We start from the raw sequence: 27828 nt of genomic DNA on the forward strand, positions 1-27828 counted from the left end.
AAAATTGTGATGCTCTGTTTTTTTTTTTTTTTTTTTTTTTTTTTTTTTTCACTCTTCTCTTCACTTCACTTCACAATCCAACAGTCATGCTTAGGCTAAGACCAGCTATACGCTCGATTAGGAATTTCCACCGTACTTGCGTTAGCCTAGATGCGGTAGTCGTTTCAGGAACCAAGTTGGCCAACTCCATCAGAGCTAACGTGGCGGAAAAAGTTATCAATTACAACAAAGAACATTTTGGCGACAATAACAAATCGTTTGAAAATTTCCGATTCCAACCAAGCTTAACAATATTGCAAGTCGGGTCAAGACCAGACTCGTCTGCGTACGTCAAGTCCAAACTAAAGGCAGCTGCCTCGTCGAATATCAAATCAAAACTAATCAAATTAGACGAAACAATCTCCCAAGAAGATTTGGTTGAAGTGATAGACCGTTTAAATAAAGATCCTAAAGTTCACGGGATCCTAGTTCAGTTGCCATTACCAAAACATATAGACGAGTCGGTCATCACCAATGCGGTCGTTACCGATAAAGACGTTGATGGGTTTGATCATTATAATGTTGGCCAACTATCGAAAAGAGGAGGCACTCCATTTTTCAAGCCGTGCACTCCAAATGGTATAATGGAGTTGATAAAGACAACTGGCGTTTCATTAAGAGGTAAAACTGCAGTTGTCATTGGTAGATCCGATATTGTTGGTACCCCTGTTGCTACAATGTTGAGAAACGAGGATTGTACCGTTACCGTGTGCCATAGATACACACAGAACTTGCCAGAAATCGTAAGACAGGCCGACATTGTGGTTGCTGCTGTCGGAATCCCTGAATACGTCAAGGCCGATTGGATCAAAGAAGGGGCTGTTGTGATTGATGTTGGTATCAATTACAAAGACGACCCAACAGCAAAAAGAGGAAGACGTTTGGTGGGTGATATTGACTATGAGGAGGTCGCCAAAAAGGCGTCCTTTATTACTCCTGTCCCAGGAGGTGTTGGTCCAATGACAGTGGCAATGTTGTGTTCCAACGTATACGACGCTGCCCTAATCCATGCCAAGAAAGCCCATGAGCACGGGTTCAAGCCTTTGGAATTGAATATCAAAGACCCAGTTCCATCCGATATCGAAATCTCAAGAACCCAAAAGCCCAAAAAAATAACCAAGGTTGCCCAGGAATTGGGTATACTAGATGCAGAATTAGAGCCATACGGCCATTACAAGGCCAAAGTCGACCCAAAAAGCGTGATTGAAAGATTAGACGAGCAAGCAGAAGGGTCAGCCCAAGATAAGGGTAACTACGTTTTGGTGGCCGGTATTACCCCAACACCTTTGGGTGAAGGTAAATCAACAACTACCATGGGGTTGACACAAGCGCTTGGTGCGCATTTGGGATACAATGCTATTGCTAATGTTAGACAGCCATCAATGGGACCAACGTTTGGTGTCAAAGGTGGTGCTGCTGGAGGTGGTTATGCCCAAGTCATTCCTATGGACGAGTTTAATATGCATTTGACAGGTGACATTCACGCAATCTCGGCTGCCCAGAATTTGTTGTGTGCTGCAGTAGATACAAGAATGTTCCACGAATCGACGTCTAAAACCACCACAGGATTCTTCAAACGGTTAGTGCCAGTGAAAAAGGGCAAGAGAAGTTTTACCCCATCGATGTTAAAGAGATTGGAAAAATTGGGAATTGACAAAACCAACCCTGACGACTTGACTGCTGAAGAAATTGAAAAATTCGCCAAGCTCAATATCGACCCTGATTCCATCACCATCAAAAGAGTGGTTGATTGCAACGATAGATTTGTCAGAGAAATCACCATTGGAGAAGGGAAAAACGAAGCTAGTAAATACCCACCTCGTAAAACCGGTATGGACATTACCGTTGCTAGCGAGTTGATGGCCATCTTGGCATTGTCAAACTCACTAAAAGATCTTAGACAAAGAGTTGGGAAGCTTGTTGTTGGTACTCAACGCGACACGGGCGTTGCCATTACTGCTGAAGACATTGGTTGTGCTGGAGCAATAACCGCTTTATTGAAAGACGCCATTAAACCAAACTTGATGCAAAGTCTTGAAGGTACTCCTGTTTTTGTGCACGCTGGACCATTTGCAAACATCTCAATTGGTGCTTCGTCCGTTATTGCCGATAAGCTTGCTCTTAAGTTGACCTCACCTTCCAATCCAATCAACAATGGCGACACAGGGTTTGTTGTTACTGAAGCTGGTTTTGACTTTACTATGGGTGGTGAAAGATTCTTCAACATTAAATGCAGAGCTTCTGGGTTAAAGCCTGACGCTGTGGTTTTAGTTGCTACTTCCAGAGCATTGAAGTTACATGGCGGGGCTACCGACGTTAAACCAGGACAACCACTTCCAGCAGAATACATCACCGAAAACCTTGAATATCTCGAAAAAGGATGTGCCAACTTGGCCAAACAGATTTCCAATATTAAACAATACAATGTCCCCGTTGTTGTCGCCATCAACCAATTTGAAACAGATACCGACGCTGAAATCAAGTTGATCCAGTCTCTTGCATTGAAAGCTGGCGCCGACTTTGCTGTTCCATCAAACCACTGGGCTAAAGGTGGTGCTGGGGCCGTGGATCTTGCTTCTGCTGTTGTCGACGCTGTAAAGTTAGCACCATTGGAACAACAAAAGTATTTGTATGATGTGAACGACACGGTAGAGGAGAAATTATTAGCCATTACCACAAAAATGTATGGTGCATCAGGAATCGAATTGTCTCCGTTGGCCAAAAAGCAGATTGAGACCTACACCAAGCAGGGGTACGATAAGTTGCCAATTTGTATTGCCAAGACCCAATACTCTTTATCGCACGACCCTTCGTTAAAGGGAGTGCCAACAGGGTTCACGGTTCCTATTAGAGAAGTAAGATGTTCTGCTGGTGCTGGTTATTTGTATGCCTTGGCAGCCGAAATCATGACCATTCCTGGATTGCCCACCCATGCTGGTTTTATGAATGTTGAAGTAAACGACAAAGGTGAAATAGAAGGGTTATTTTAATAGAACCTATACAATCTTATATATTCTTTTATCTGTAATATCTAAATCCCCATTAGCAATATTGTAGCTCTTGCCAAAAGTGTCCTGGTCATTAACAATCTCATAAATGACCTTGGCCACATCAGCTCTGGTGATAGTACCAATATCTTCATCAGTACCCTTGATAATTCTGATTTTCCCAGTTGCTGCTTCGTCAGTCAATTCAGTAGGCTTCAAAATCGTGTAATCCAACTCACCACCAAACTCGTTTACCAAAACCCGATCAGCATAATGCTTAGCAATATAGTAATTTCTCAAGGATAAATTGCTGAAAAATTCACGATTGTCGGCATGGATGGCACTAATAATAATAAAACGCTTAACTTGTGCCTCAACACTAGCTTCAAATGTCTTTACTGCTGCATCCAAATCCACCTGCAAAAGATTCTTCCCTGCCGACCCAACAGTAAAAACAACCGCATCGTGGCCCTTAATGGCCGATGCAATCTCACCAACATTAGCATTATCCAAAGTAAAGTTCAACAACGAAACATTAGGGGAATTCGAAGTAATCGATTTGATGGTTTTTGCTTGTTCATTGTTTCTGACAACAGCAGTTCCTTTGAAAACAGATGTCTTATCAGCTAACAAACGGACAAATTGCTGACCAATCTTTCCATGGGACCCAAATACAATGATATTCTTAACAGACATGACTGAGGAGAAACAAGAAAAAAAAAAAAAAAAAACGCCAGGGGCCTGGCCGGTATTTATACATTTTCTTGCTTAGTAATCATTTCAGGGGGATGAAACCTCGCCACAACTTTCCTTTTATTACAAAATGACTATTTACGTGTTCTATTTAACAACATAGACCCAAATCTGATCGATTGGGTCGATGGGCTGATGCCATTCAACTTTGAAGGATCCAAACTAAATGGATCGGTTGTTTTGTATTCCGTATCAAACTTCCACTTTGACTGTAACCGTTTGATGGCATCCTCTTTACAATATATGTCTGGTATAGTTCCAACACGATCGGAATTTGGACTCTCCAACAAACTATTTGACTGAGGATGCTGGTGCTGGTGCTGGTGGTCCAAAAACACTCGGCCAGCCCGGCCGACTCTTCGACGAATCCTCTGCGGAAATGCCATACCTGGATCATTTGCCTCTTTCGGCTCAACATCCTTAAAGCCATTGGTATATGAACTAAAATCCTGTGTCTCTACGCTATGCAATAAACGTTCAATATAACCACTGGTTGATTTATATTTTTCCTCGAGCAAAGACAGTAGATGTGGAAATGCCTTGGACGGTACCAACTCGCCATTAGAACCCAAAAAAGTTTTTACACCAGGTAAAGGTTTTTTCTCTTCAAATAGCTTTTTAAGCTGATCATTGAGGTAGTTCGATGTATTGAATTGGTGATAATGCGTCGCAGCAATCGATGAATACGGAATATGGCTCAACTCTTCAGCTCGATTGGTGGAAATATCGAAAAAAGGCTGGTACGGGTCATCCGTCAAATTAATAAACCCCTTGTCGTGTTCCTTTCTCTTGCGCAATTTCTCCAATACCGCACGCTTGATGGTTTCATTCTTTTCTTTCAAAACCAACGAAACAGTAACAAGATCCATATCGGGAACTTTGGCGGGTGGGAGTTTGACATAAGGCTGGCCTGTCGACGTACCATCTTGTTTTTGTGGTGGGTGTGGTGGTTGCTGGGGCGTTGCCTGCTGCTGTAGTGTTTGCTGTTGCTTGACGGCAAGCTCGTGGTCTTGCTTCTTCTTTTCTCTCTTCTTCTTCTCTCTCTCTTCATCTTCGGAAGTACGCACAACCTTCTTCTTTTTATGCGGAAAGAACAAGTAATCGTCACCTTTGATATTAAGCTCTCTCTTGCATGCCTTTGTGTTGCACCTAACCTTAAACAACTCATGTTCGGATTGGAAATTCTCAAGCTTAAGTATCTCCCTCTCACTAACACTCATTATCAAATCGCGTGCTCGATGTAATGACTTTTGCATCAGTCTTATTCGCTCGGCACCAATTGTATCGGCCCTTCTAGTTTTCCTTGCTTGTCGGAACTCACGCCTTCTGAAACATATATAGGGATCATTATCGTTCTCCTTTTCGTTTGAATTGGGATCCTCAAACTTGAGTGTCGGCTGGATGGTTTTCCCCTTTCGTTCAATTTTCCTCTCCTTCCAGTGGTCATAAATAGGTCTCCCAAACAATTCAAACAATTTGGGGATAGGTCTCACTGCGGTTGTAGATACTTGGTTCTTATCAAAAATGGTAACAAACGGTTCGTATTTGATCTCCTTCGACAATCTCTCCTTTAGTGCGGTGGTCGATATATACTCTAGATTCCCACCGTTAGTGACAATATACGGGTTACTTGTTTTCACTGCACTTTTAAACTGATCCACAATATATGACGACAACTCCTCGTACGATAGAATGTTGGTGGGGTCCATAGACAAAAACGGTTGCCTCGCCTCAATGGTCTTTTCCAACTTGTCACAAATTGTTTCAAACTCCAATTCAGTACACTTTCTATTATTTTCTTCGGACTTGTTTTTCTTTTTGGGATAGTACTTGCATAGTGTCTCTCTATAAAATTTCTCATCTATTTCGTCCATATTGTACTGCACCCCAACGGTGTCCTCAACAGTCGCACTAAACTTGATATATGTTTCTGGTTGCTTGAACTTTTGATCCTTGTAGTATTTGTGTGCCTCTGGCCATATCCTCGAAGCATCCGGCGTAGGAATATACATGTCACTAGTTTTCTCTTCTTTTTGGGATCCCAAAAGCGCCTTTTGTGCGGCATTGATCACTTGTTGAAGATGCACCTCTTCTTCCTCGTTTTTGTCAACCCCAGTTTCAACGGCATGAATATCTCTTGGCTGTTGTGTGGATGATGCATTGGAATTTAAATGATGCACTTGACTAGGCTCTAGTTCATTGCTATCTAGTGTAGGTAGGTCTCTCTGTTTATAAATAGTCAACGGCTGTTTCACCGAGATCTTTCTTTGACGGAACCTAGCACCAGTAACATGTTGCTTGGCCTTACCTTGGTTCTTTGCTGGTGCTGGTGCTGCTGCCATGTCCCAATTACAAGCAAGCTTAATTGTTGTTGAATAAACTATTGATGTTTGGATGTCGCTGTGTTTTGGTTTTCTCACTTGCTTCTTTGTCCAATGGAAAGGGAAAAAAAATTTTTTTGTTGTTGTCGATGGTGGTGCGTGGTGAACAAAGTTAAAAAAAACTGGCCGTTTGACGTAGGATTTATACCCTTGTATAGTCTTTAAATCAGTAAATAACGGTGTCTTGAGATAGTAGACCAACGTAAAAGTACTTTTATCACCTTTTTTTGATCGATTAACCCTTAGAATGGCACCTAAACTGATGAATTTGTCCGTCAACTGATAATTCGGTCGTTCGAAACAAAATTTTCTCCTTGTTTTCGCATTTTCATAAGTCACTCGATTTTATTCTTGGAAATTTCTTTCGGCTTGTGAAATATCTGGTACGTGCACGACAAATGGTCAGTATGGGGAATAACCACTAACTAGTATGTGTGCCATATCCACCAGTCCAGTACATACGTGCTCTTCTAAACAGACTAATCTGATCACCATCAGGTGAATCCGCTGTACCAAGTACAACTTTCAATGGTAGCCATTGCTGGGTCTCAATCACTATAGTTGTTTAAGTTGTGCTGGACGCTATCTGTGCTATGGTTTGTGGGACGACAGACTAGGCAACATCCTAAACAGATTTATACTATGTCCATTGTAACTGTTATATCTATTTCGTCTTGATATGTAGTGGTAAGAAAAAGAAGTGGAGTGTTGGTAGTAAGCTCAGATAAATATTTTCTGATTGGATTTCCTAAAAGGTCTTTCATTTTTTTTTTTTTTTTGAATTTAAGAAAATGAAGCCAAATTATATACAGGCTGTAGGTAACGTGACCAGCAATATGCAGTTTCCAGTTTCTCTTTAATAGGGGAAAACATTCAACTCCTTGTGTTGACTGAACCTCATACTTACTCAACTTCCCCAATGGACCCTTCAGTGCCAAGCGTAACCCCCTTTTTGAATTCCGTGTGTCCTGGATACACTGGCTTAGATGATAATGTTCATTATCCTTTGGAAGACATGCCCAATGAATGTCGTGAACATATTTGGCCCACCGCCACCACCAATGCAACCATCAAGTTGGATTATACTTATTTGAATGTCGCCAGACCTGCGCTTAATAAAAGCGAGTCCACTACCTATGTGTCATTGCCACTCCATATCACCAACATGTTTGACAATTTGGTAAGCAAAAGTGAAAAGGCCCTGGAAGGGTATATGCATATCGGAGCAAACGTAAATGCATTAACCCACGATCCTTTCAAAGTCATTAACTTGAATCCTGGGTGCATAACTAGAATTCTTGATTGGGATCGCTCAAATAACCCTTTTGCTGATAACAAAACACTAACATTTAATAAACTTGCCAACAATTTCAATAAACTATTTGTGAAAAACGACTTGTTTGATGATTTAGCGACGAACCGTGATGTGAAGATCTTGAATTCGAAACCAATCACTACTGCCAAGCTTCTTGTATCATCACATGTAAATATATTAAACGTGTTTGCATTGAACGAAAAATCCGAGTTTATGAATACCACCAAAAACGAGGGTACTTCTCCCCCAGACGACAAATACATTGAAGAGCCTGTTCTTCGTCTTGAATTCAAAGACTCGGTGATTACTGCACTATCCACGTTTGTGCTTAACGAAGATCCATTAGTGGTTCTAGGATTCCATTCAGGAGTGCTTATGATTTTGAAAATAAACCAATTAAAGTATCAGTTATTTGATGCATTGAAAGTTCATAAAGTCTTGGAAGTCGATGCAGTGACTTGCATTGAGGCCATTCGTCATCCCAACTACGACTATCTAGTTGTTGCTGGGTACTCAAACGGTGAGGTGGTAATACTAAACCCATACGGCGTTAAACAAAGTTATTCGAAATCAGTTGTTGACAAGGATGTATCTACAACGTTTTTCAAAAAGTTTGATTTGAGTCCATTGGGTAAGGTTGATAATTCGTTTGTTCTAGGCCATTTTAAAGTGAGCCACAAACCCATTACTTCGTTAACTTCAACGTTGCCAATAAACAAGCCATTACAGCCATCCGAGGCCCAGCCATTAATCGTAGCAATTGCGGCCGACGACGGGTATGTCAGGTTTGTTGATTTTGTTTTCACATACAACCGCAACTACGGTGAGAAGCGACAGGTTATAACCACTGATATAATTTCCAACTACTTTAACACCAGCATAACCGACATTGAGTTTTCACCCGACTTTAAATTCTTTAGTGTTGTTGGCAAGGGAGATTTGATCGAGGTTTTCAAAATGAGCTATTACAATGTCAATGGGTTGTTGCATAAAAGCTCAGGACGTCGATCGAGGAGCGGCACTGTCAATAGTGCCCATTCAGGGTCAGAAACACGACTCAAAGAACCAAAAGAAATGTACCCTCCTATTATTAAGGATATCCAAATTGCTGGACGATTCAAAGGACACACAAATATTGTCAAATCTACCAAGTTTGTCAAAGACGACTTTAGTACGCTGGTGTACAAGTTGGTGAGCTGTGGATATGACGGTAAATTAATTGTATGGGAGTTTGACTACAAGGCATTGCCAAAAATCAAGAAATCGCATCTGAAACCATCACCAACGAGTCCAAGAGAAAGTCGATCGAAAACGTCACACGAAAGAAAGCAGATATTGTTGAGTCCAAGTCCCTTGGCAAGACGTAAGCATACAAGGAATAGATCAATTGAAGAAAATCATACTACCAGCATGAATATGCTTTTGCAAGATACAAACACTCCCAAACCACCATTATCGAGCGATCAAATTGAGGTGGTTGCCACGCTTTACAAGTCACTTTATGAAATCAGGTTGAAGAGACACTACAAGAAAAAGTCAACGAACCAGATAATAATATGTCCTATTGAGAATGACAAGTTGGTTCCTTCTATTGAGGTCCCACTACTAATTATCGACCTATCAAAATTGGTAAAGGACGGAAAAATCGATTCTTTTTACCTAGACAGGTCTACACTTTGGTGCTTTGCCAAAAGTGGTGATCTATTTAGATACACTATATCTACTTAGTAATTGTTAAACATGGCACCATCTAATCCAAACCCAAGCTCTTCCTCTAGCTTTATGTACTCTTCACCTGGTGGCTGTGTCATGTCTTGGAATAAATTCATAGAGTTTGTAGTATTGGACGACTCCAAATTTGAAAAAGTAAACTCATTCAACTCTTGTGGCTTGGGATAATCATCTTCAACCTGAGGAGTGCCCATATTAGTTTCCAAGTTATTGTAAGGAGTCTGAGAAATATCCATGCTCTCTTGAATCTGAAACTGTCTTTGTTGTTCCTGCTGCTGCTGCGCCCTCTCTTCCTCTTCTTGTCGTTGTTTCTCGCGCTTTTGTATCTGTAGTTGCAACTGTATTTGCTGCTGCTCCTCAATTGGTTTCCTTACAAATTCACGAAAGTTTTTAACTTCATCTATAATCAACAGTCTCATTTCATCCAACCCGTCTACCGTCTCGAACGATTTGAAATCAAATTTGACTTGGCACTCAGGTTCATCTCGAGGATCGTGCCATACTTCCAAGTATTTATGACTCAATGCATCTTCAACTGAAATTCTTTCATGAGGGTCTAAAGTCAACATTTTCTCCAATAAATCCAACGCCAATGGGTTTGCATCAGGGAAAAGTTGTTTGTAGCTGACTTTTCTCATTATCGGCAAAGATCTAACGTAATTCTGGGCTCGGTGAGAACCTATTCTCTGTAATGTGGATTCCGGTGGGGTTCCCAAAATCATTAATATCTGGTTAAGCTGATCAACATAATCCTTGCCTCTGAAAAGTGGCTTGCCACCTAAAAGTTCAGCCAAGATACAACCAACAGACCAGATGTCGATTGCCTTGGTGTAGTTGGTAAAACTTAACATAATCTCTGGTGCTCTGTACCATCTGGTGGCAACATACTCTGTCATGAACCCAGCATTTTCATCAGGGTTCTCAGAAAACCCTCTTGCTAAACCGAAATCACAGATCTTTAACTCGCAATCTGCATTAACAAGTAAATTCCCTGGCTTCAAATCACGATGTAACACATCAGCTGAATGAATATATTTCAACCCACACAATACCTGATAAATAAACGACTGGTAGTGCAGATCGGTCAATGGTTGTCCAGATCTGATGATTTGATGCATGTCACATTCCATTAATTCTTCATACAAATATATTTCATTGAACTCGCCCGTCATGGGATTGGGAATAATGTCTAAATCATACAAACATGTTATATTCTTATGGCCTCTGAAAAACTGCAACAACTTCAACTCACGCAACGCACGTTTACACAAGATATTCTTGCTGAAAATGTTGGTGATCTTCTTGATTGCTACAAACGATCCATCAGTGGAAGATGATGTATTGCCGTTGTTTGAATCGGCGTCATCATTAGACCCATCATCATATTTGGCAGAGCAAACAATTCCGTAGGCACCGTGTCCCAACTCCTTGACTATTTTGAATCGTCTATCAATGATAAATTCCTGGTTGTAGACTTTATTTACAGATCTGCCATAATATATAGGGACGTCTTGTTGATCCATTTTGGGAAAGAAGTAACTAGTTGTATGTAGTGAAACAGATGTAATAAAAAAAAAAAAAACGTAAAGGGAGAATTCAGGAGAATGGTAGTGTGAAAAAAATATTATCAAATTTTTTTTTTTTTTTTTGGGTTTCTGATTTTTAGTGTAGAATGGATAGGAAGTGGGGGTAGAGCGAACCAAATAGCAGTAGCCGTCGTCGTCGTCGTTCCTATAAAAGCTGATTTTGTGTTTCCTTGTGAATGGATCGAAACAGCTGAGAATTTCAGAATTGAATCAAGTTTCTTTCTATTTATATTATTGGACCCCTCCCCAAGAGATCACCTTTTTTGGGGTACCTGTTGTGGCATGCATATGATGTACAGTTTACATGGTTTAGCTAAAAGCATATAGAGAAGTCATAAAACTATGGCGATAGTTATGAGATGGGATAGCACCACCCCTGCTATTTTTAGCAACTTTTCAAATATTTTTTTATTTTGATTTACGGTAAGATTATTTTTTTTTTTTCCTTCCATCATACTTGCTTCTAAAGATTATTCGTGAGCGTTTGAGCGGCTTTAACTCGAATATGTATAATGGGTTCAATACTATACGGATGTTTATATTTGGTCTTAATATAGCTTTGACACTTATTTATAGAAACGACAGGGCAACACCAACGCGAAAAGTGTTTTTTGGTGGAGTTTATCGTTTTTTTGTTGAATTTTGAATGTGCTACAAAGACAAAAAAAGCTGTCAATTCGCTGTTTTTGCGATAACCGGTAATGACATCATGCTATTGGGTGTGGATGGAGTAAACTCTTCTTCTTTACATAAACGTTATATTTCTATAAATAGATCTAAATGTAACCAGGCGTCAGTACCCCTTGGACTTGAAATATTCCGACAAACGAATTAGACCTTGCTTGATGTCTTGAGTACTGTTACCAAATCCGATTCTCAAGTACCCCTTTCTATTATCAAAAACCTCTCCAGGAACAACTAATATTTTGTATTTCTCAACTAACTCAACACACATCTCCATTGTGTCGATATTGTCGATATTCACTTTTACAAAGCACGTGGACCCACCTTTAGGTTTGACCCACGACAACAACGGGGTGCTTTCAATGTACGCTTCCAAGATTTTTAAATTGGTTTCGCATATATTGTAGCTTCGGGCAAGAATGTGTTTGTAGTTTGTTAGAGCGACTGTGGCAAGCATATCATCTATAGTAGAAACAGAAATCGTATTGTAGTCACGTTTCGAATAAAGCTTTTGGATGACATCTTGATCTTTGGTGACAACCCACCCTAATCTAAGACCAGCCAATGAAAACGCTTTGGATGTGGAGGAAGTGGAAACTGTTTTTTCGTAGTTGTAATTGACGATCGATTTGGGTTTATCGTCAGTAGAATGATACAATGGCCGATACACTTCATCACACAAAATGTAGATGCCTTTAGTAGAACAGATTTTAACAATTTTGTCCATAATCAAGTGGCCCCACACGGCTCCGGTTGGATTATTAGGGTTGTTGATTATAAGAAGCTTGGGTTCATGAACATCAACCAAGTTTTGCAATTCGTCTAAATTTGGTAAATAATTGTCCTCAAAATTTAAGTTCCAGGAAATAATGTTTTCTGGAGCTCCCGAAAAAACTCTTGCAACTGATGCTAGCTGTTGGTACGTCGGATTTACTACAACCACTTTATCACCATGGTCAACTAGGGCATACAATGTCAAAAAATTTGCACCAATGGCTCCATTGGTGATAACTATGTCGCTGGTGGTAATTGACCCTCCTTCATCGTTATACAATTGGGCGACGGCTTGCTTTAATTCCGGAGATCCTTTTATATGGCCATAGGTTAGCTTTGTATCAAATAGTTTCTGTTGAAGTGGTTCCGATACTGACTTGTCGGGGATCAACTGAAACAACTCATTGAAACTAAGTGAAGCAGTACATGTCTCTGCCATGTTCCATTCAATTTCAGTCTCAAATTTATCCATAAATTGCTCTACAGCAAAGTCTTCTTGTTTAACCATGTTTGCCCTTGCACAAGAAGAAGTGGTTGTGGGAACCTTTGTTCTTTCAGGGCATCCAAAAAAAAAAAAAAAAAACGTTGGTGCCTTCTAAAAATGGAAGGCGTTGGCGGGGCCACCAGTCGTGCACTTTAAAATTCTCTCCCCAACATAATAGGAGTTAGTGGTGGGGCTGGTAAGTTGACGGAGATAAAAGTATCAATTTTAAACTGTTGAGAAATACTTCAAACTTTGTCAAAATGTTTTTTTTTTTTTTTTTTAGCTTTATACTTTATGCTCTTACCAGTGTTTTGGAACTAAAATGAGAATTTCAAACAACAAACATACTCAATCCCTGTGGGAAAGTAACCTTCACTTGCATATCAAGAGTTTGAGTTCTCCCCACGAATTCTTTCAATTTCTTAAAGTTAAAAGTTTGTCTATGAAGGTTTGGCTTTAGCGTGTGAATACTATAAGAGGGCGATTATGTAATATTCTCCATGTACTTGCGACAAATGTTAGTCTTTGTTGTCTTAATACCAACTTTAAAATCAAAGTGTCGAGTACTCTGCTAGTCCTTTGTTTTCTTTTGTGCTTTACATTGGCAATATTTTCAAAAGCTGAGCTATAAACTATAAAAGTTTAATTAGAAGATGAGAACATGAACTCTAAACTTGAAGACTCTTCAATGGTTGAGCATCGACTTCAATACATCTATGGTCGATAGTAAATGATTCAACCTCCCCCCCCCCCCTTTTTTAGTTACAACTCAATTACTCTTCGTTCATAACACGTCGTGGGTAAACTTGTAGTTTTTCGGAAATCACAGATTCATTTCCAGTGATCTAAAAAACCTTAACTAATCCTTTTTCTCCACAGGTGGTCTCCAAAAAAACACATGATTACTGGTATCAAGAAACTGGCTTAATGGCGAGCGTGGTGCTTTTCTTGTTTGTAGCAATTTCTTGAAATGAATAATTTCTTCAAAGACCAAGCAACGCACAGGGGAGAAAGAGGGGGAGATTTGAGTGTTTGATAAGATAAAGACAATCTTCTCATGCAAGGTTATGCAAGAGAATTACGTTTTAAGTTACAGATCTCACAACAACCAAAAAAAAAAAAAAAAAACTTAACACTTTTCTTGAGTTAGCAGAACAAGTCATTAGACAAGACTCTTTAAACCTAAGATATTTCAATTGCTTCTTAAAAAAGCTTACTCTACAATACTGAATCCAACGACATTTACTTCAAAGATCTTGTCAGATGACAAGATATATATCTTTCTATTCCTTTGCTCAACCTCTATTATTATTTTACTACAATATTCAGTTGACACAGATTCATCGTAAAAATGCGACACGGTTGCAACGAGGCGAGTCGATAATACATAAGGCGGTCCCTCCTGTTATACCTACAGCCTCTCGTATCAATCGTCTCGCACCAATAGACACTTTAACCAAGAAAATAATAATCAAATAGCGTGTAAAATAATATGACAATAATTAGATTGGGAAATAAAATAATTCAACAAAATACGCAAAACCAAGTTATTGTTCTTTTGTGATATTTTTATCGATAATGATTACGGACAAAAACAATAGAACCATGAACTGTAATGTGTAGACTAGCTCTGTGATGTTTCCCCCTTTACAAGGCGTCACTATCTGCTCTCATATCATTCTTTTTTGAAGTTGTTGCCTTTCTTTAATCATTGGATAGCATGATTTATTTTTTTTTTTTGGCATTTGGTTGAACAGTCTAAGGTCTATAAAAACATGTATTGGGCATGTCAAAACAAACTAACCCACCAGAAATTTCATATTAATTTGCTCTTATTGTTGTTTAGTGAAATATCCGACAAAATTTAGATTTTGGAAACTCAAAATAGTAATTCCTCACCAACCACAACCATAATTCAATTAAGCTTTTCAACATACATTTGGCTGAAAGTTAAATAACCACCACCGAATTGCCAAAAGTATCAAACCCAGAAACTTGACAATAATAAGGTTTAGAAAGAATTGGATTTTTGCTTGGATTTACTTTACAAGAAATAACCATCTTCAAGCGCAAATTCACCACTACCACCATTTCCCCCCCGATCTGAAATTAAGTTTAAACTATTTTTTTTTTTTTGTTGTTGTTGTTGGGTTGTTATCTCATATCAATTCATAACTTAATCTTCACCCTTAAAACCACAGGAGTACTTAACTAGGTCTATTCCCTTGACACTGGAAGAAAAATAAAAAATTATTATCCATAGTTGAAACCCGCTAGGACGTTCATCAGGATTTATAACTACTTTATCTCCAGTGGAAAAACATTAAAAAAAAAAATAAAGCTGCGAAACTCACAAAAGACGACTTTTCCTACCCATTTCAAATCCTCACCCTGTTAACTCCCTTCCCTACACATAAGTAACAAGGTTATCATCTCATTACAGAAAACAGTCGTGGGTTGGAGTTTTATTTGGCTAGATAATTTCCAAGGACATTTTGAGATCTTGCCGAAACGACATTTTGACATTTATTTTATCTTAAATTTTCTTTTGTTTATTTTTTTTTTTTTTTTTCTTCCACTCAAGAACAATCAAGAAAGTATCGTATTAATACAAATATTCCCCACAAGTCAGGTCTATATATATCACAAACGAAACCCATAAAAAACGGGAAGCATAATTTAAGTCATCCCAACAATGGATTCAAATAAAGAGAAAATTGAAGACTTGGCTTCTTTGTTTTTGCCTGATCTTTTACACCCTTCAACAGTTAATTCATCACCTTCAACTAGCACCAGTCCCCGTGCAACCAAATCTGACGACTACGATATGGGTTCAATCTTTTTAAAGGACTCGAAACTCAACAATCCCAACACTGGGTTGCCAAGCAGTTTTCAAGAGTTTTTAAGTAATAACAATTTCATCAATAGATCAAACGATATAGAAGAAGAAAGACCACAACAACAACAACAACAACAACCACAACAGTATTCACATCATTATAGTGGGTATATGCCTTTTGAGATGAACCCGTCTGCATCTCAGCACGTGTTGAATTATAACCCAGGGATGCAACAGATGTTTCAACAGCCTAATATTGCTCTGCAACAAAATTTTCTTTCTTCATCAATCCCTGGGCAACAACAACAGCAGCTGCAAATGACGTCCAACTTCCCAAGAACCAATTCCTATTATGGAAAGTATCCTGGCGATTATGATGAATGGTTTGCCAGCACAAATAGTAGCATTACCAATTTGAACGGTCTATACCAGCAACAGTTGTTGCAGCTGCAAATGTTACAACAACCACAGCCAATGCCACAGCCACAGAGGGGAGAAATAAAGGATACACAAATAGATTCCAAGAGTGGTTCATCAACCCCAAAGAGGAAAAAAACCAAGAGTAGAAAACGAGACATCAAAAACCTTGAAGTTCAAATTGATTACAAGCCTAGTAAATTGAAACGATTGCTTGACCTCAAGCAATCAGGTGCAACATCTTCAAATGACTATAAAATTATCGACAAGAACAATAATGAAGTCACCATTGACCTCAATGGATTTTTAAATGGGAGATTTCTCACCAATGACATTGATAATAACAATTATATTTTCATGCAGAACGAATTACAACGAGGTGAAGATGGGTTTGCGAAAGCTGCTGTCAACAAAAAAGAGAATCCTAAAGTTGTTTCATGTTATCGACGTAACTATATCCAAATCTCGGTCAATATGAACATTCGTGGCTTTAAAGATGATTCAAAATTATTAAAACTACAGACCAGCGAGTATGGATACACCACCACAAGAGTCATTAAATATTTCAAAATAGAAGTACTGGCAGCAGCCGATATTTTGAACAGCAAAGGGGTTCCCATAATTATCAAGAATGAGAATAAAGATATAGAGAGGGAAAAGGAAAAAGAAGCAAGAAGAATAAGTCTACAATCCAATTATGAATATAAAGCCGACACCGTCCTGCCTACGTATATTAATACCAGCGAACATGTCATCATATTGAACGATGAGCCTATAAGTAATGGATGCATCGACAAGTACTTTGTGGTGAAAAAGTTACAATTCAAAAACGCAACACCAAATAATGGGAATTTGAATTTTCAAAACTATTACCATTTGAAAGCCAAGTTGAGTTGTATTGTGGCTGATATTTATTACGATGATTATGATATTGATATGGCCAATGATGGTGGTGGCGGTAGCAACAACAATGAAATACTTTTGGCAGAACTAGTTAGTGAGCCCATAATTGTTCGTGGTCGAAATCCAAGCTTTTATGCTGAAAGAAATGATATTTTAATCAAAGGTCGATCTGCAAGTTCCAAATCATCATTCAAGATAGCAGCACAGTCGTCTGAACTCAAACTCACAGCCTCGGTAGAAGCAGACGAAGATGAAGACGAAGAATTTATTGTGGAACATGAAGACGAGCAGGAGGAAGAGGATGACCATCACAATCATAGCGGAGGCGACCAGGAAGACCAAATACAGGCAAACAATCATAATGGGACTGGAGAATCGCCAATCTCGTCTGGCGACGATGACAATACACAAATGGCCCCATTATCGTACTCAACCAATCAATCGGCTTTGGATGTCAAGTCTGTCGACAAGTATAAATACTATCCAATCAACAGTGTATACTACCTCCCGCCTATAAATGTGGTCTATTTCCCACACAGGGCCCATCAATCACAAAAAGACGATCAAGAACAGACATCAATTGTTCAAGAAAACAGAAAGAGTTCGAATGTTTATTTCAAATGATACAGAAAACACTTACAAAAAAAAGAAAAAAAAAAAACACAGACACACACACACACACAATGTGAGACGGTTATATTTTAATGTAGTTATTTATATATTAACAATTGTAATATTAATGCCAGATATTTATTCTTAACAATCTACATGCAGATGTCCACATATGTATGTTCATTACTTCTTATACAATATACACATTTATTTTTGATTCATAAGTATTGTGCCTATTCCTTAATCAATATGGAGGCAGCACCCATACCACTACCGATACACATAGAGGTCAATCCAATTTCACCTGGTTTCAACAATCTCAAAATTGTAGCATATTGTCTAGCACCAGTACAACCAAGAGGATGACCCAAAGCAATGGCACCCCCGTTTATGTTCAACTTTTCTTCTGGAACATTACATTGCTCAGCAGAGTAGAGACATTGAGCAGCAAAAGCTTCGTTGATTTCAAACACATCAACATCATCAACGGTCAACCCAGTTCTCTTCAACATTTCAGGAATGGCATAAGCTGGACCAACACCCATAATTTCTGGTGGAACACCAACAGTAGAACAAGCAATGTACTTGGCAACAATTGGGTAGCCCTTAGCTTCAGCCAAGCTTCTCTTCATCAACAAAACACCAGCGGCACCATCGGAAATTTGTGAGGCATTACCAGCAGTAGTAGTACCACCGAATGCTGGTTTTAATTTGCTCAAGGAAGCGGCGTCGACTCCCTTTCTTGGACCTTCATCGGTATCAACAATGATTTCCTTTTCAGAACCGTCTGGGGATCTGATGATGGATCTGATTGGTAAAATTTCGTCCTTGAATGCACCAGAGGACACAGCTTTTTCAGCTTTACTGTATGATTTGGCAGCAAATGCATCTTGTTTTTCTCTTGGAATGTTGAATTCATTAGCAACATTTTCGTTAGTGATACCCATTGGAATCAAACATTTACCCATTTGCTCATCGTCAGCCAAGTGTGGGTCAATCTTTGGAACAACTTTTGGACTACCATAGTTCTTGGACATTGATTCAATACCACCAGCAAGACCACATTCTATTTCACCAGTTTTAATCTTGTTGGCAATGTCAGAAATGGCCATTAACCCAGAAGAACATAATCTGTTGATGGCAAGAAAAGCAGCAGTGTAAGGAATACCTGCAGCCAAACTGGCACCTCTGTGTTCGGTGGCACCAGCAGCTTGGTTCAAAACGTTACCAATAGCAACATCCTCAATCAAAGATGCATCGACACCAGTCTTTTTAATAAATTCCTTTAAGAATTCAGTCAAGATGAATTCAGATTGCACTGATTTGAAAGATCCTTTGAAACCTTTACCAATGGCAGTTCTATATGCTGCAACAATAACAACATCGTCTGGGTTCTTTTGAGTAAGGGATTGTTTTGAAGTTGGTTTTAATTGACCACTTAATTGATTTAATCTATCCATGTTGTCGCTATACGTTATTTGCTATTAAAAAAAAAAAGTGAACAATAAAAAAAAAAATGTTGACAATTTCATTTGGGGAAAGATTGGTAATATTTTATATTCTTGTTATTTTGCTTGTGAAAAAGTAAAAAGAGGGAAATCAAGATTATGTGGGGGAAGAAATACAGATTATGGAAATGGAACATTTTTCTTTTTTTTTTTTTTTTTTTTCGCCTTTGAAATTTCTCGTTATCAAAATCTTTCTCCAACTTTTGAGCCGAGGCTTCAAGGAAAGCTGGTTTGTCTGCAGGAAGCAAATTTTGTTGCCCTCGCTCATTTCATCTCCAATCAAACTATGATAATATAGAGGAGATGATGCTAACGATCTTGTTAACGTCATTTGTAAAAGCTTATTGGTAGAGATAACTGTTGTGAGAAAGAGTTTAATCGGCTTTTTTCTCAAACCAGGTATTCCGTTTACAACATCTTGTGTTTATGTGTTGCGGGGGAATGTCTAGGTAGGCGGGAAACCTAGACCACCACCAAAAAAAAAAAATAAAAAAACGCTAGCGCATTTGATTCTACCGTGGGAACATAATTACATCACAGATTCACAGACTATATAACTACTAACGTCTATTTCCTTATGTCTCCCTCTCAAAAGAGAATATTCCAATAAAGGGCTCGATGTTGTCAGGCCTACCTTCAGGACATTTTCCACGAAATATCAATGTTGGCACTTCCTGAACTTGTTTCTCGTTGTTTTCATTTGAAGCGTCGGTATAAATCTTGGTGAAATCGATTCTAAGCATATCATCATCATCTATCACGACGTACAACTTGTACTTTTGATCAACTAAATCGTTACTATCATTGTAATGTATCAAGCCTCTAGTAGATCCTGTTATTAGTCCCATGGTAGAACCAATGCCCATGATATCGGTTCCATTGATTTTTATATATAACCCACTCAATCCAAATGGTGAACAATGAATTTCCAAATCACATTCATTTGCAAACTGAAACGTAACTTGCTTGGCAATAGTCTGAACTTTGGTCCGGGGATGAGATGTAGCTACTTCCATTGTGTGTTGAAGTTGTAGTTTCCAAACGAGATTTTTTTTTTTTTTTTTTTTGATCACTTTTTTTTTTCTGATAATCACTACAAAACTGTCAAGTTATGAGTTCTTTCTCCAGAAGGTGGATTCTTCACTCAGATCCTTGATATTTAGGGACTTTTGAAGGCAATACTATATTCAGATCTAGACGTGAATGTGTTTACACTACTTTTCTTGTGCTGGACCAGTTTTGTGTGTTTCTGTGGTATTGCAAAATGTGCAGCAATTATTTCGTGATAATCCACAGTTTTTAATTTTAGTATAATTGGAGTGGATTTCCACTTTTTTTTTTCTTCTTTTTTTGGATTTTGTTTTCATTCCTATCCATGTCATCAACTACACCTCGAGCAAGTGTTGCTTGTAATCTATGTCGTTCCAGCAAAATAAAATGTATCAACAACTCAGACTCAACACGGTGTCATCGGTGTGCATCGTTGGACTTGGAGTGTACCTATACCTTAAAGACATCCCAATTGAAGAAACGAAAGTTGACCAAAGAGTTTGCATCAAAGACTTCTCCCAAGTCAACTGTTTTTCTACCAGATAAGAAACTAATAATTGAAACTGCAGAAATATTTTTCGAGAATCAATACAAAGGAATTTTTCCTTTGTTCCATAAACCCTCCTTTTTCCAATTTCTAAGATCAAAAGAGTTCGACCCACTGACATACATACAAGATTATCGACCAAGGAAAAACATTCCTGATCCTGTAGTGCTATTGGCAATCCTTGCCTTGTGTGCTCGGTTACATCCGGAAATGCCAAAAATATTTGGTGAATTCGATGAATCAGAAGCAGAGTCGTTTTTTCCATCTTTTAATAGTGTTGCAGCACCTGGGTTTGCGTCAAATGCTTCTAAATATTTTGGATGGCATGCCCGGAAACTACTACGGTTTGACGAGCCTTCGATCGAACGTGTGCAAGCATTATGCATTTTGAGTAGCCACGAATGGGGTGAAGGTAATGCTTCACGAAGTTATATGTACGTTGGAATTGCTGCTAGAATGGCTTTGATTCTAGGTTTGGACGACGAACCTAAACCGGAAACTGGGCTATCCGAAACCGAAAATTTTATTCGCATGGAAATGAAACGAAGGGCCATGTGGTCGGTGTACATGATGGATCGTTGCAACTCCAGCGGACGCAGTAGCCACACTTGCATTTCATTGGACGAAATCAAAGTGAGACTACCTTGTAACGAAAAGGAATTCATATTTGGAGTAGGAAAGCAGCAGCCATTTAGAAATGGCGAATTGGTTGGCTTGTCATTGTGTGGATATCAAATTGTGTTGTTCGAGACATGGAGGGAAATATCTCGTTGGGTTGGAGTCACCGGTGCCAAACTAGAGAAAATACCGCCGTGGGAGTCTACATCTCCCTACTATTTGCTTTCTAAAAAGTTAGATGAGTTTGAGGAAAAATTACCGGCAGAGCTCAAGTTTAATGAGTTTAATTTGCAAGCACACATTGCTGGTGGCTCAGCTTCTGATTTTGCATACTTTAGTGGATTGCTATTGTTATGCCGGGTATTTCTCAACAGAGAATACTTTTACGCTTCACCAGAAGCGTCTCCCCCAGGGTGGTGGAAACAACAAGCTACTGTGTTGTTTGATGCGTTGGACAAGCTAGACCAGATCCCTAAATTGCTTAAACCTTTGAATTTGATGGTTATTGCTCCGTTTACCGGTTTCCATGTTTTCAGTACTGCTTCTACTTGTTTATATATTGCCGCATATCCTAAAAAAGTTATGAAAACTCATTTCAACGGGGATGTCATAAAGAAATACCAACGAATGGCCCAGGATAATTTGGAAACTTTGTTTTCGTGGCTGGATTCGTGGGGGTTGGGAAAAAGTTGGATCAACACGTTGAAAGAGATGAAAGAAGTCTTTGCCAGGTCTACAGATTACGATCAGTTGCGTTTCAAGATGCGTGACTACGGGAATATAGAAAAGAAACCGGATATTCTGAATTTATTGGTATTAGATGAGGCACCTATTCTAGATTTTATGAACAATTTGGATCTACCAAATATCTTCCCTGACTGGAATGATGCTATGAACATATAAGAGCAATTAGTGGAATAAATAACAACCAGCATATTTGCAAGTTTGTAGATTTGGCTTCAGCAACAACATCTCTTTTGTTGAATAAGGATTGGCTACCCACGGTGGTTGTTAGTGTCATGTACACTGTTTGATCCGCTGGGACAGTTGAATAAACAGTTTGTAGCGTAGTAGAGGTGGTTGTTCCATCAAACCAACCAAACCAATCGAATGCTGACGCCGTGGGTTTTGGTGTTGCAGTAGCAGCTGCTTGTTGCACAACAGAGGATTGAGATGTGGGAGATGAGCCAAATAAACTATCTATCCAAGCGAAAAGTCCATTGGTGGTTGTAGATCTGTGTGTAGCTCCCGCTGTAAACCCCACTGACACATAGGCCGATGCGGTGGCAGTGCTTCCACCATAGGTTGTTGTGAGTTGTGTGTTTGGGTTATAAGATTGGTATGGGTTGTAACTATTGGAAGGGGCTACTGAGCTTCCTGATCCACTCAACGCTTGGTGCAATTGGTTGAGGTATCCACTATTTTCTGCTGAGGAAATATCCCAAACAGATATACCACCAAAATTCACATCCCCCTTGATGCTAGCCACGGCATTTTGAACAGTTGACAAACCAACAAATCCTGAGCCTGCAGATGACGATGACCCGGGAAGTCCCAAATAAAGTTTAATGTTTTTCCCCCTGGCATAGTTGCTCCAGGAGTTCCAGTTGAATTGCTTATTGAGGGAACAGTAGTTGTTATAGAATTGTATAAATGCAAAATCTAAATCGACTTGGGACATTAAATCACCGACAGATTCATCAGGATACGGACATTGCGGAGCAGCTGATAAGTAATAAGATTTGGATCCAGTACCAAAGTACTTTCTCAATTGTGTTGCTAAAGCTGCATAACCAGTCTGGTCTTTATTCTCGATATCAAAATCAAACCCATCAACAATTGCATCATCAAAAGGTCTTTCGGAATCTTTCCCACCACCAAATTTATTCCATAATGTTCCTGCAAATTGAACTGCTTCTGAATCGGAAGAAAATCCATAGTTACCAGTGGCCCCGCCAAGTGAAAGTAAAACGGTCTTGCCTTGTTGTTGACACGATTTGATATCTGAACCTATTTGAGAGCAATGGGCAAGGCCACTGCTGAATGTCTCCGAACATTGGTTGGCAAAGTTCAACAGAAGATTGGGGAACCCATCAAGGAACGAAAGTATTATGATGCTGGCAGGACTAGAAGAACAGTAGTCTCCCAATGATTGTTGATTTCCTCCAGCATTTTGTCCCCAGTATGCTGCAATATTTGACGCAGATGCCACAATAGATATAGCAAGTAGTATTATAATATTGGGAATCATAGTAGTTGTTGTTGTGTATCTTGGAAGAAAAATGGGGGCACAGGGACATAAACCAAAACTTTTATAAGATACAATTGAAAGGGGGGAGTATGAAAAATTGAATTGCCCATGCTTGCCAGGGACATGTTTATGTAAACATTTCCACAAGAGGGTAACCTGTCGTAACCAATGTCATTTTACGGTTACATATAATTACTCAAATAGGAAGCAGGTTTTTGATGAGGCCTCGTTAGTTCGGGTTTTTTTTTCTAAGGTTCTTCCCTCTCCTTCGGATTTTTTTTTTTTTCGCGTAATATTTGGTGAACCAAAACAAACAATCCTTTCGTAACTAATTTGATTTTTTGGAGCTAGCGGCGTCAGAAATACGTTTAACTGTTGGTTTCTCCTTTAAAATGTTTTAAAACTGGTGTTTTGAGTATTCGTTGAAGTGGTAATGATTATTGATATTTTTTTTTTTTGCAACTTGATTTATCCATCAATTGTCAATCGAAAAAATAGAAAAAAAAATATTTTTCCCAATTAGGTTACATAGATTTTGTGTCGATTTTTGGCTAAGAGAATTTGACTTTCTTCTATTTCCATTATCCTAATTAGGATGGAATATTGTTTCTGAGAGACGTTATACTAGGTAATACTAATGGCCCTCTGCCAATATAAGTGCTTCACTAGAAACCCCACTAAAGCATGGTAGTGACACATTATATTTTTTACTTCTGCTTTTTTGATTCAGTTGTTGGTGGGGAAATTAAGCTCTAGTAGTGTGGTTTGTCCACAAAAAAAAAAAAAAAAATCTCAAAACCAAAACAATCCAACTAAACATATCCATCTAGGTAAACCTATACCCATACACACACACCCCAATTCAGTGAAATTTTTTTTTAAAAAAAAATGTCCACATTTTATGCTGGGCAACTATTATGTGGGGGATTTCAAGGTACAACAGTTACCCCCCAAGCCTATCATCTAATCGTTGAGCACCATGTATCAGCCATGATATTATCACGGAAGAATGCCATTAATGTGGAGCAGATGTCGAAATTAATCAAGGATCTTCAGTATATTGCGATGACAGAGGGAAGATATACGTATCCCATCATGTTCGCCATAGATGAGGAAGGTGGGATGATGAACTCGTTGTTTGACCCAGATTTCCTAACTCAGTATCCTGGAGCGATGGCATTAGCAGCGACGGGTGATCCTCAATTGGTGTATGAGATCCTGAGAGCAATAGCAACTGAAATAAAAAAAATAGGGTTCTCTATTATCTTGGGCCCCGTATTGGATGTGGTGACAAAACTATCACATCAGTTGGTGGGAGTCAGGAGTTTCGGCACTACTATTGAAGATGTAGTAAAATATGGACGTATGTGTGCCCGAGGTTTACAGGATGGGGGGTTGTTTACCGTGGGGAAACATTTTCCTGGTATTGGAAACGCTGCTGTTGATTCATTATTAGAGCTACCGATGATGGGTGATTCTTTAGAGCAATTGAAGCATTTTAATGTGGTTCCATTTGGAGAGTTGATCAACGAAGGGTTGTTAGATGGGATAAGTGCTGCTGGGTGTGGTGTACCGAATATTAGTCCAGACGAAACACATGCGTGTCTCTCTCCGATTGTGATTAACCAGTTGCTACGACAAGAATTGCGTTTTGATGGATTTGTTATTAGTGAATGCTTAGAGATGGAGGCACTTTACCACTCGGTGGGGTTAGGCCAGGGTGTGATTTTGGCAATTAATGCCGGCTGTGATTTGGTGATGGTGTGTCATGACATGGCATTACAAAACGAAGCTACTGATTCGATCAAAAAGGCGGTGGTCAACGGGAATTTAGATGAAGAGACATTAATAAAAAGCTTGAAACGGATAAAAAAATTGCAGACAAGGTTACCAAGCTGGGCACAAATTTTCCCTGAAGGTGAAGTATCAGCTAAACTACCACCAACCTTGTTCAAAAACGAATATCCAGTGTTGTGGGAACAGCATCAGCAACTATCTTCATTGGCTTACAGAAAATCAATTACATTGATACGCGATTTTGATGGAACCTTACCTATCGCAAAGCATCTAAGTGCTAGAGGTGGCAACCAAGTTGATTCTATTTTGTTGCTAACGCCTCTACTAAATCCTATATACCCGTGCAAAAAAACAGATACAACTGAACGATTGTTTACTGGAGAGGAAGTGTTTCAGAAATTCGGTGACTTTTTATCCAACCATCCAATTAACAAAACAAAATCATATAATGTCCTTCACACAACATACACCGCCAACGGATTGACGCCACTACACGAGTCTTTAATTGAGCGATCCAAAATAGTTATTTTCCTTACTAGTGAAGCAGGAAGAAACATGTACCAAATTGGCATTGTAAAGTATGTTTCCATATTGTGTGGAGTCAACCCACAGACTTTGACCAAAGGATTGGGCCCAGTTCAGCCACGAAAGCCGTTGATTATAGTTGCCACACTGTCGCCCTATGATTTTTTCTACAACAAGAGTATTGGAAGTGCATATTTGTGCTGCTATGACTACACCGATAATGCATTGGAGAACTTGGCATCTGTATTAATGGGCGATTTTGAAGCAGAAGGATGTGTCCCGGGAGAAAAGAAGTTTTTGACGAAACACAAGAAATCGGTAGCCGAAGGTAGAACTAAAAACATCCACTCAAGTGCACATCAACCTAAAAGGAGATGGTTGGTTGATGAGTTTCTGATGGAAAGAGACTGGCAAGGTTTAGTTAAGTTATTAAGAACAAACAACGATCAGCTCACGAATGATGGGTTTTATAAGAGGCTTGATGGATTGTTGAGCTCGACATCGAAACACCAAAAACACTTTGTTGTTCGTAACTCTTCATTGAACATTCTATATGGGATTGTTTTGACATGGGTTGATGAATCAAAGTGCGGGCATCTTGCTTACATATTAGTTGAAAAATCAAAACGTTTGCAGAGCATTGGGAAGAACTTGCACGTTAGAGCAGTTAGATATTTGATAAAGGAGAGAAAATGTAATGAAATCGTATTAGGCAGTTCGTTCCCGTTGATTTCACTTGGTGGTAATATTAGTAAACCATTTTTCGAGGGTGTGGGTTGGAACATCCAAGCTTCAGCAGATAAGAACGTAATGGTTTTGCCAAATGTGGATAGTTGGCTGGTGCCGAAGAATATTTTGCAAGAAATTATGATTGTTGGCGTTAGATTTGATATTTGTTCTGATACAAGTAAATTAAGGAAAATGATGGAAAGATGTTGTCAGTCAGAATCTTACGATGCAAGAGAATATAAAAACATCAAGAGCCTATATAATGAGGCAGAAAAATACCTCAAGATCAATTCTCCTTACGAAGTAAAGATCATTCTTGCCCTTGAACCAACTTCACAAAGTGTCATTGGAAGTATTGTGATATTTACCAGCAATTCTCAGTTGTCAAAGTTTTATCCATTTATTGATGAGTTTGCCGAAAAGAACGATCCTTCTGAAAATAGATCAGTAGTTGGTGGTATTGCTGGTCCCATCATTGATCCTCTGTATTCAAACCTAACAGAGATTTTTAAATACGGGTTGATTTGCAGTGCAATTACGTTTTTAAAAACATCTTTGAGTGAGGAACCTATGCAGTGTTGCATAATGACTGATGTGAGCACCGAAGATAAGGCTATGCGCGGGGTTAAAGAAATAGGATTTGAAGTTTGGAAGTCTTATCACGATGATTACGGTTATAACGATGTAAGTAGTAATGTAGAAAATAAGTTTGGAATGTGAATAAACGTTGTTATCTTTTTTTTTTTTTTTTTCCTGTACGTTTTCTGCAAACTTTTTGCAAAAAAGAAATACAAGTTGCAACACCAAGAACAACAAGTGGTATCGCCGACTACTACGTAACATATCTTGCTCTGCAACATCCATCATCACCAACACTACTTGGTGCCCCGGAAAAACCTTAAATCTCTTATTTGGTCCAATGCCGTCAACCAACCAAACATAACAATGGCAGTCCCGGGAGATCCAGTGTACCAAGAAAAAGAGGGGATAATCGATGAGTTAACACAACCATTCACCCACCAACTGTATACTTCAAATCAACACAGCAGAGATAAAGCAAACAATCTACACCTCCTTGGTAGCACTAGGAGAATTAGACTTTTCAGTTTTTGTTCTTATTGTTATGTGTTGAATAGATAAAAAAAGCCTTGTCCACTTCTCGAGGCAGTGACCGGAATATTACGTGTTATTCTCCTATTTCTTGAAACACTGGAAAAAAAAAAAAAAAATATCATGGGAAGTTTAAGAAAACCAAAAAAAAAAAAATTAAATCGCTCAAAGTTAATCGACGCAAAACT

General features: G+C 38.9%; 12 protein-coding genes across 12 annotated transcripts; 5 read left to right on the forward strand and 7 right to left on the reverse strand. All coding sequences in view use genetic code 12, as the record gives it.

Moving 5' to 3' along the window:
* Nucleotides 1–86: 86 nt before the first annotated feature.
* Nucleotides 87–3029, forward strand: CD36_25100 (C-1-tetrahydrofolate synthase, cytoplasmic, putative (EC 6.3.4.3); the record flags this gene model as incomplete). The annotated part of the gene is made up of 1 exon (XM_002421569.1): nucleotides 87–3029. One exon carries the CDS (start codon nucleotides 87–89, stop codon nucleotides 3027–3029), a length of 2943 nt encoding a protein of 980 aa, XP_002421614.1.
* A 6-nt stretch (nucleotides 3030–3035) lies between these two features.
* Nucleotides 3036–3722, reverse strand: CD36_25110 (conserved hypothetical protein; the record flags this gene model as incomplete). The annotated part of the gene is made up of 1 exon (XM_002421570.1): nucleotides 3036–3722. One exon carries the CDS (start codon nucleotides 3720–3722, stop codon nucleotides 3036–3038), a length of 687 nt encoding a protein of 228 aa, XP_002421615.1.
* Nucleotides 3723–3853: 131 nt separating this feature from the next.
* On the reverse strand, nucleotides 3854–6121 carry CD36_25120 (enhancer of polycomb-like protein 1, putative; the record flags this gene model as incomplete). The annotated part of the gene is made up of 1 exon (XM_002421571.1): nucleotides 3854–6121. The coding sequence occupies one exon, from the start codon at nucleotides 6119–6121 to the stop codon at nucleotides 3854–3856; it is 2268 nt and encodes a 755-aa protein (XP_002421616.1).
* Nucleotides 6122–7079: 958 nt separating this feature from the next.
* On the forward strand, nucleotides 7080–9203 carry CD36_25130 (conserved hypothetical protein; the record flags this gene model as incomplete). Its single annotated transcript, XM_002421572.1, has 1 exon — nucleotides 7080–9203. One exon carries the CDS (start codon nucleotides 7080–7082, stop codon nucleotides 9201–9203), a length of 2124 nt encoding a protein of 707 aa, XP_002421617.1.
* On the reverse strand, nucleotides 9200–10729 carry MKC1 (mitogen-activated protein kinase, putative; the record flags this gene model as incomplete). The annotated part of the gene is made up of 1 exon (XM_002421573.1): nucleotides 9200–10729. The coding sequence occupies one exon, from the start codon at nucleotides 10727–10729 to the stop codon at nucleotides 9200–9202; it is 1530 nt and encodes a 509-aa protein (XP_002421618.1).
* An 856-nt stretch (nucleotides 10730–11585) lies between these two features.
* CD36_25150 (aminotransferase, putative) lies at nucleotides 11586–12758 on the reverse strand (the record flags this gene model as incomplete). The annotated part of the gene is made up of 1 exon (XM_002421574.1): nucleotides 11586–12758. One exon carries the CDS (start codon nucleotides 12756–12758, stop codon nucleotides 11586–11588), a length of 1173 nt encoding a protein of 390 aa, XP_002421619.1.
* Nucleotides 12759–15429: 2671 nt separating this feature from the next.
* On the forward strand, nucleotides 15430–17517 carry CD36_25160 (conserved hypothetical protein; the record flags this gene model as incomplete). Its single annotated transcript, XM_002421575.1, has 1 exon — nucleotides 15430–17517. One exon carries the CDS (start codon nucleotides 15430–15432, stop codon nucleotides 17515–17517), a length of 2088 nt encoding a protein of 695 aa, XP_002421620.1.
* A 221-nt stretch (nucleotides 17518–17738) lies between these two features.
* Nucleotides 17739–18965, reverse strand: CD36_25170 (3-ketoacyl-CoA thiolase A, peroxisomal precursor, putative; the record flags this gene model as incomplete). The annotated part of the gene is made up of 1 exon (XM_002421576.1): nucleotides 17739–18965. One exon carries the CDS (start codon nucleotides 18963–18965, stop codon nucleotides 17739–17741), a length of 1227 nt encoding a protein of 408 aa, XP_002421621.1.
* Nucleotides 18966–19588: 623 nt separating this feature from the next.
* On the reverse strand, nucleotides 19589–20029 carry CD36_25180 (3-ketoacyl-coa thiolase, putative; the record flags this gene model as incomplete). The annotated part of the gene is made up of 1 exon (XM_002421577.1): nucleotides 19589–20029. The coding sequence occupies one exon, from the start codon at nucleotides 20027–20029 to the stop codon at nucleotides 19589–19591; it is 441 nt and encodes a 146-aa protein (XP_002421622.1).
* Nucleotides 20030–20388: 359 nt separating this feature from the next.
* CD36_25190 (transcription factor with zinc cluster DNA-binding motif, putative) lies at nucleotides 20389–22131 on the forward strand (the record flags this gene model as incomplete). Its single annotated transcript, XM_002421578.1, has 1 exon — nucleotides 20389–22131. The coding sequence occupies one exon, from the start codon at nucleotides 20389–20391 to the stop codon at nucleotides 22129–22131; it is 1743 nt and encodes a 580-aa protein (XP_002421623.1).
* Nucleotides 22118–23479, reverse strand: CHT1 (chitinase precursor, putative; the record flags this gene model as incomplete). The annotated part of the gene is made up of 1 exon (XM_002421579.1): nucleotides 22118–23479. The coding sequence occupies one exon, from the start codon at nucleotides 23477–23479 to the stop codon at nucleotides 22118–22120; it is 1362 nt and encodes a 453-aa protein (XP_002421624.1).
* An 888-nt stretch (nucleotides 23480–24367) lies between these two features.
* Nucleotides 24368–27250, forward strand: CD36_25210 (beta-n-acetylglucosaminidase, putative; the record flags this gene model as incomplete). Its single annotated transcript, XM_002421580.1, has 1 exon — nucleotides 24368–27250. The coding sequence occupies one exon, from the start codon at nucleotides 24368–24370 to the stop codon at nucleotides 27248–27250; it is 2883 nt and encodes a 960-aa protein (XP_002421625.1).
* Nucleotides 27251–27828: the final 578 nt, after the last annotated feature.

Source organism: Candida dubliniensis, chromosome R, assembly GCF_000026945.1.
Source record: "Candida dubliniensis CD36 chromosome R, complete sequence".
Taxonomy (NCBI): Eukaryota; Fungi; Ascomycota; class Pichiomycetes; order Serinales; family Debaryomycetaceae; genus Candida; species Candida dubliniensis.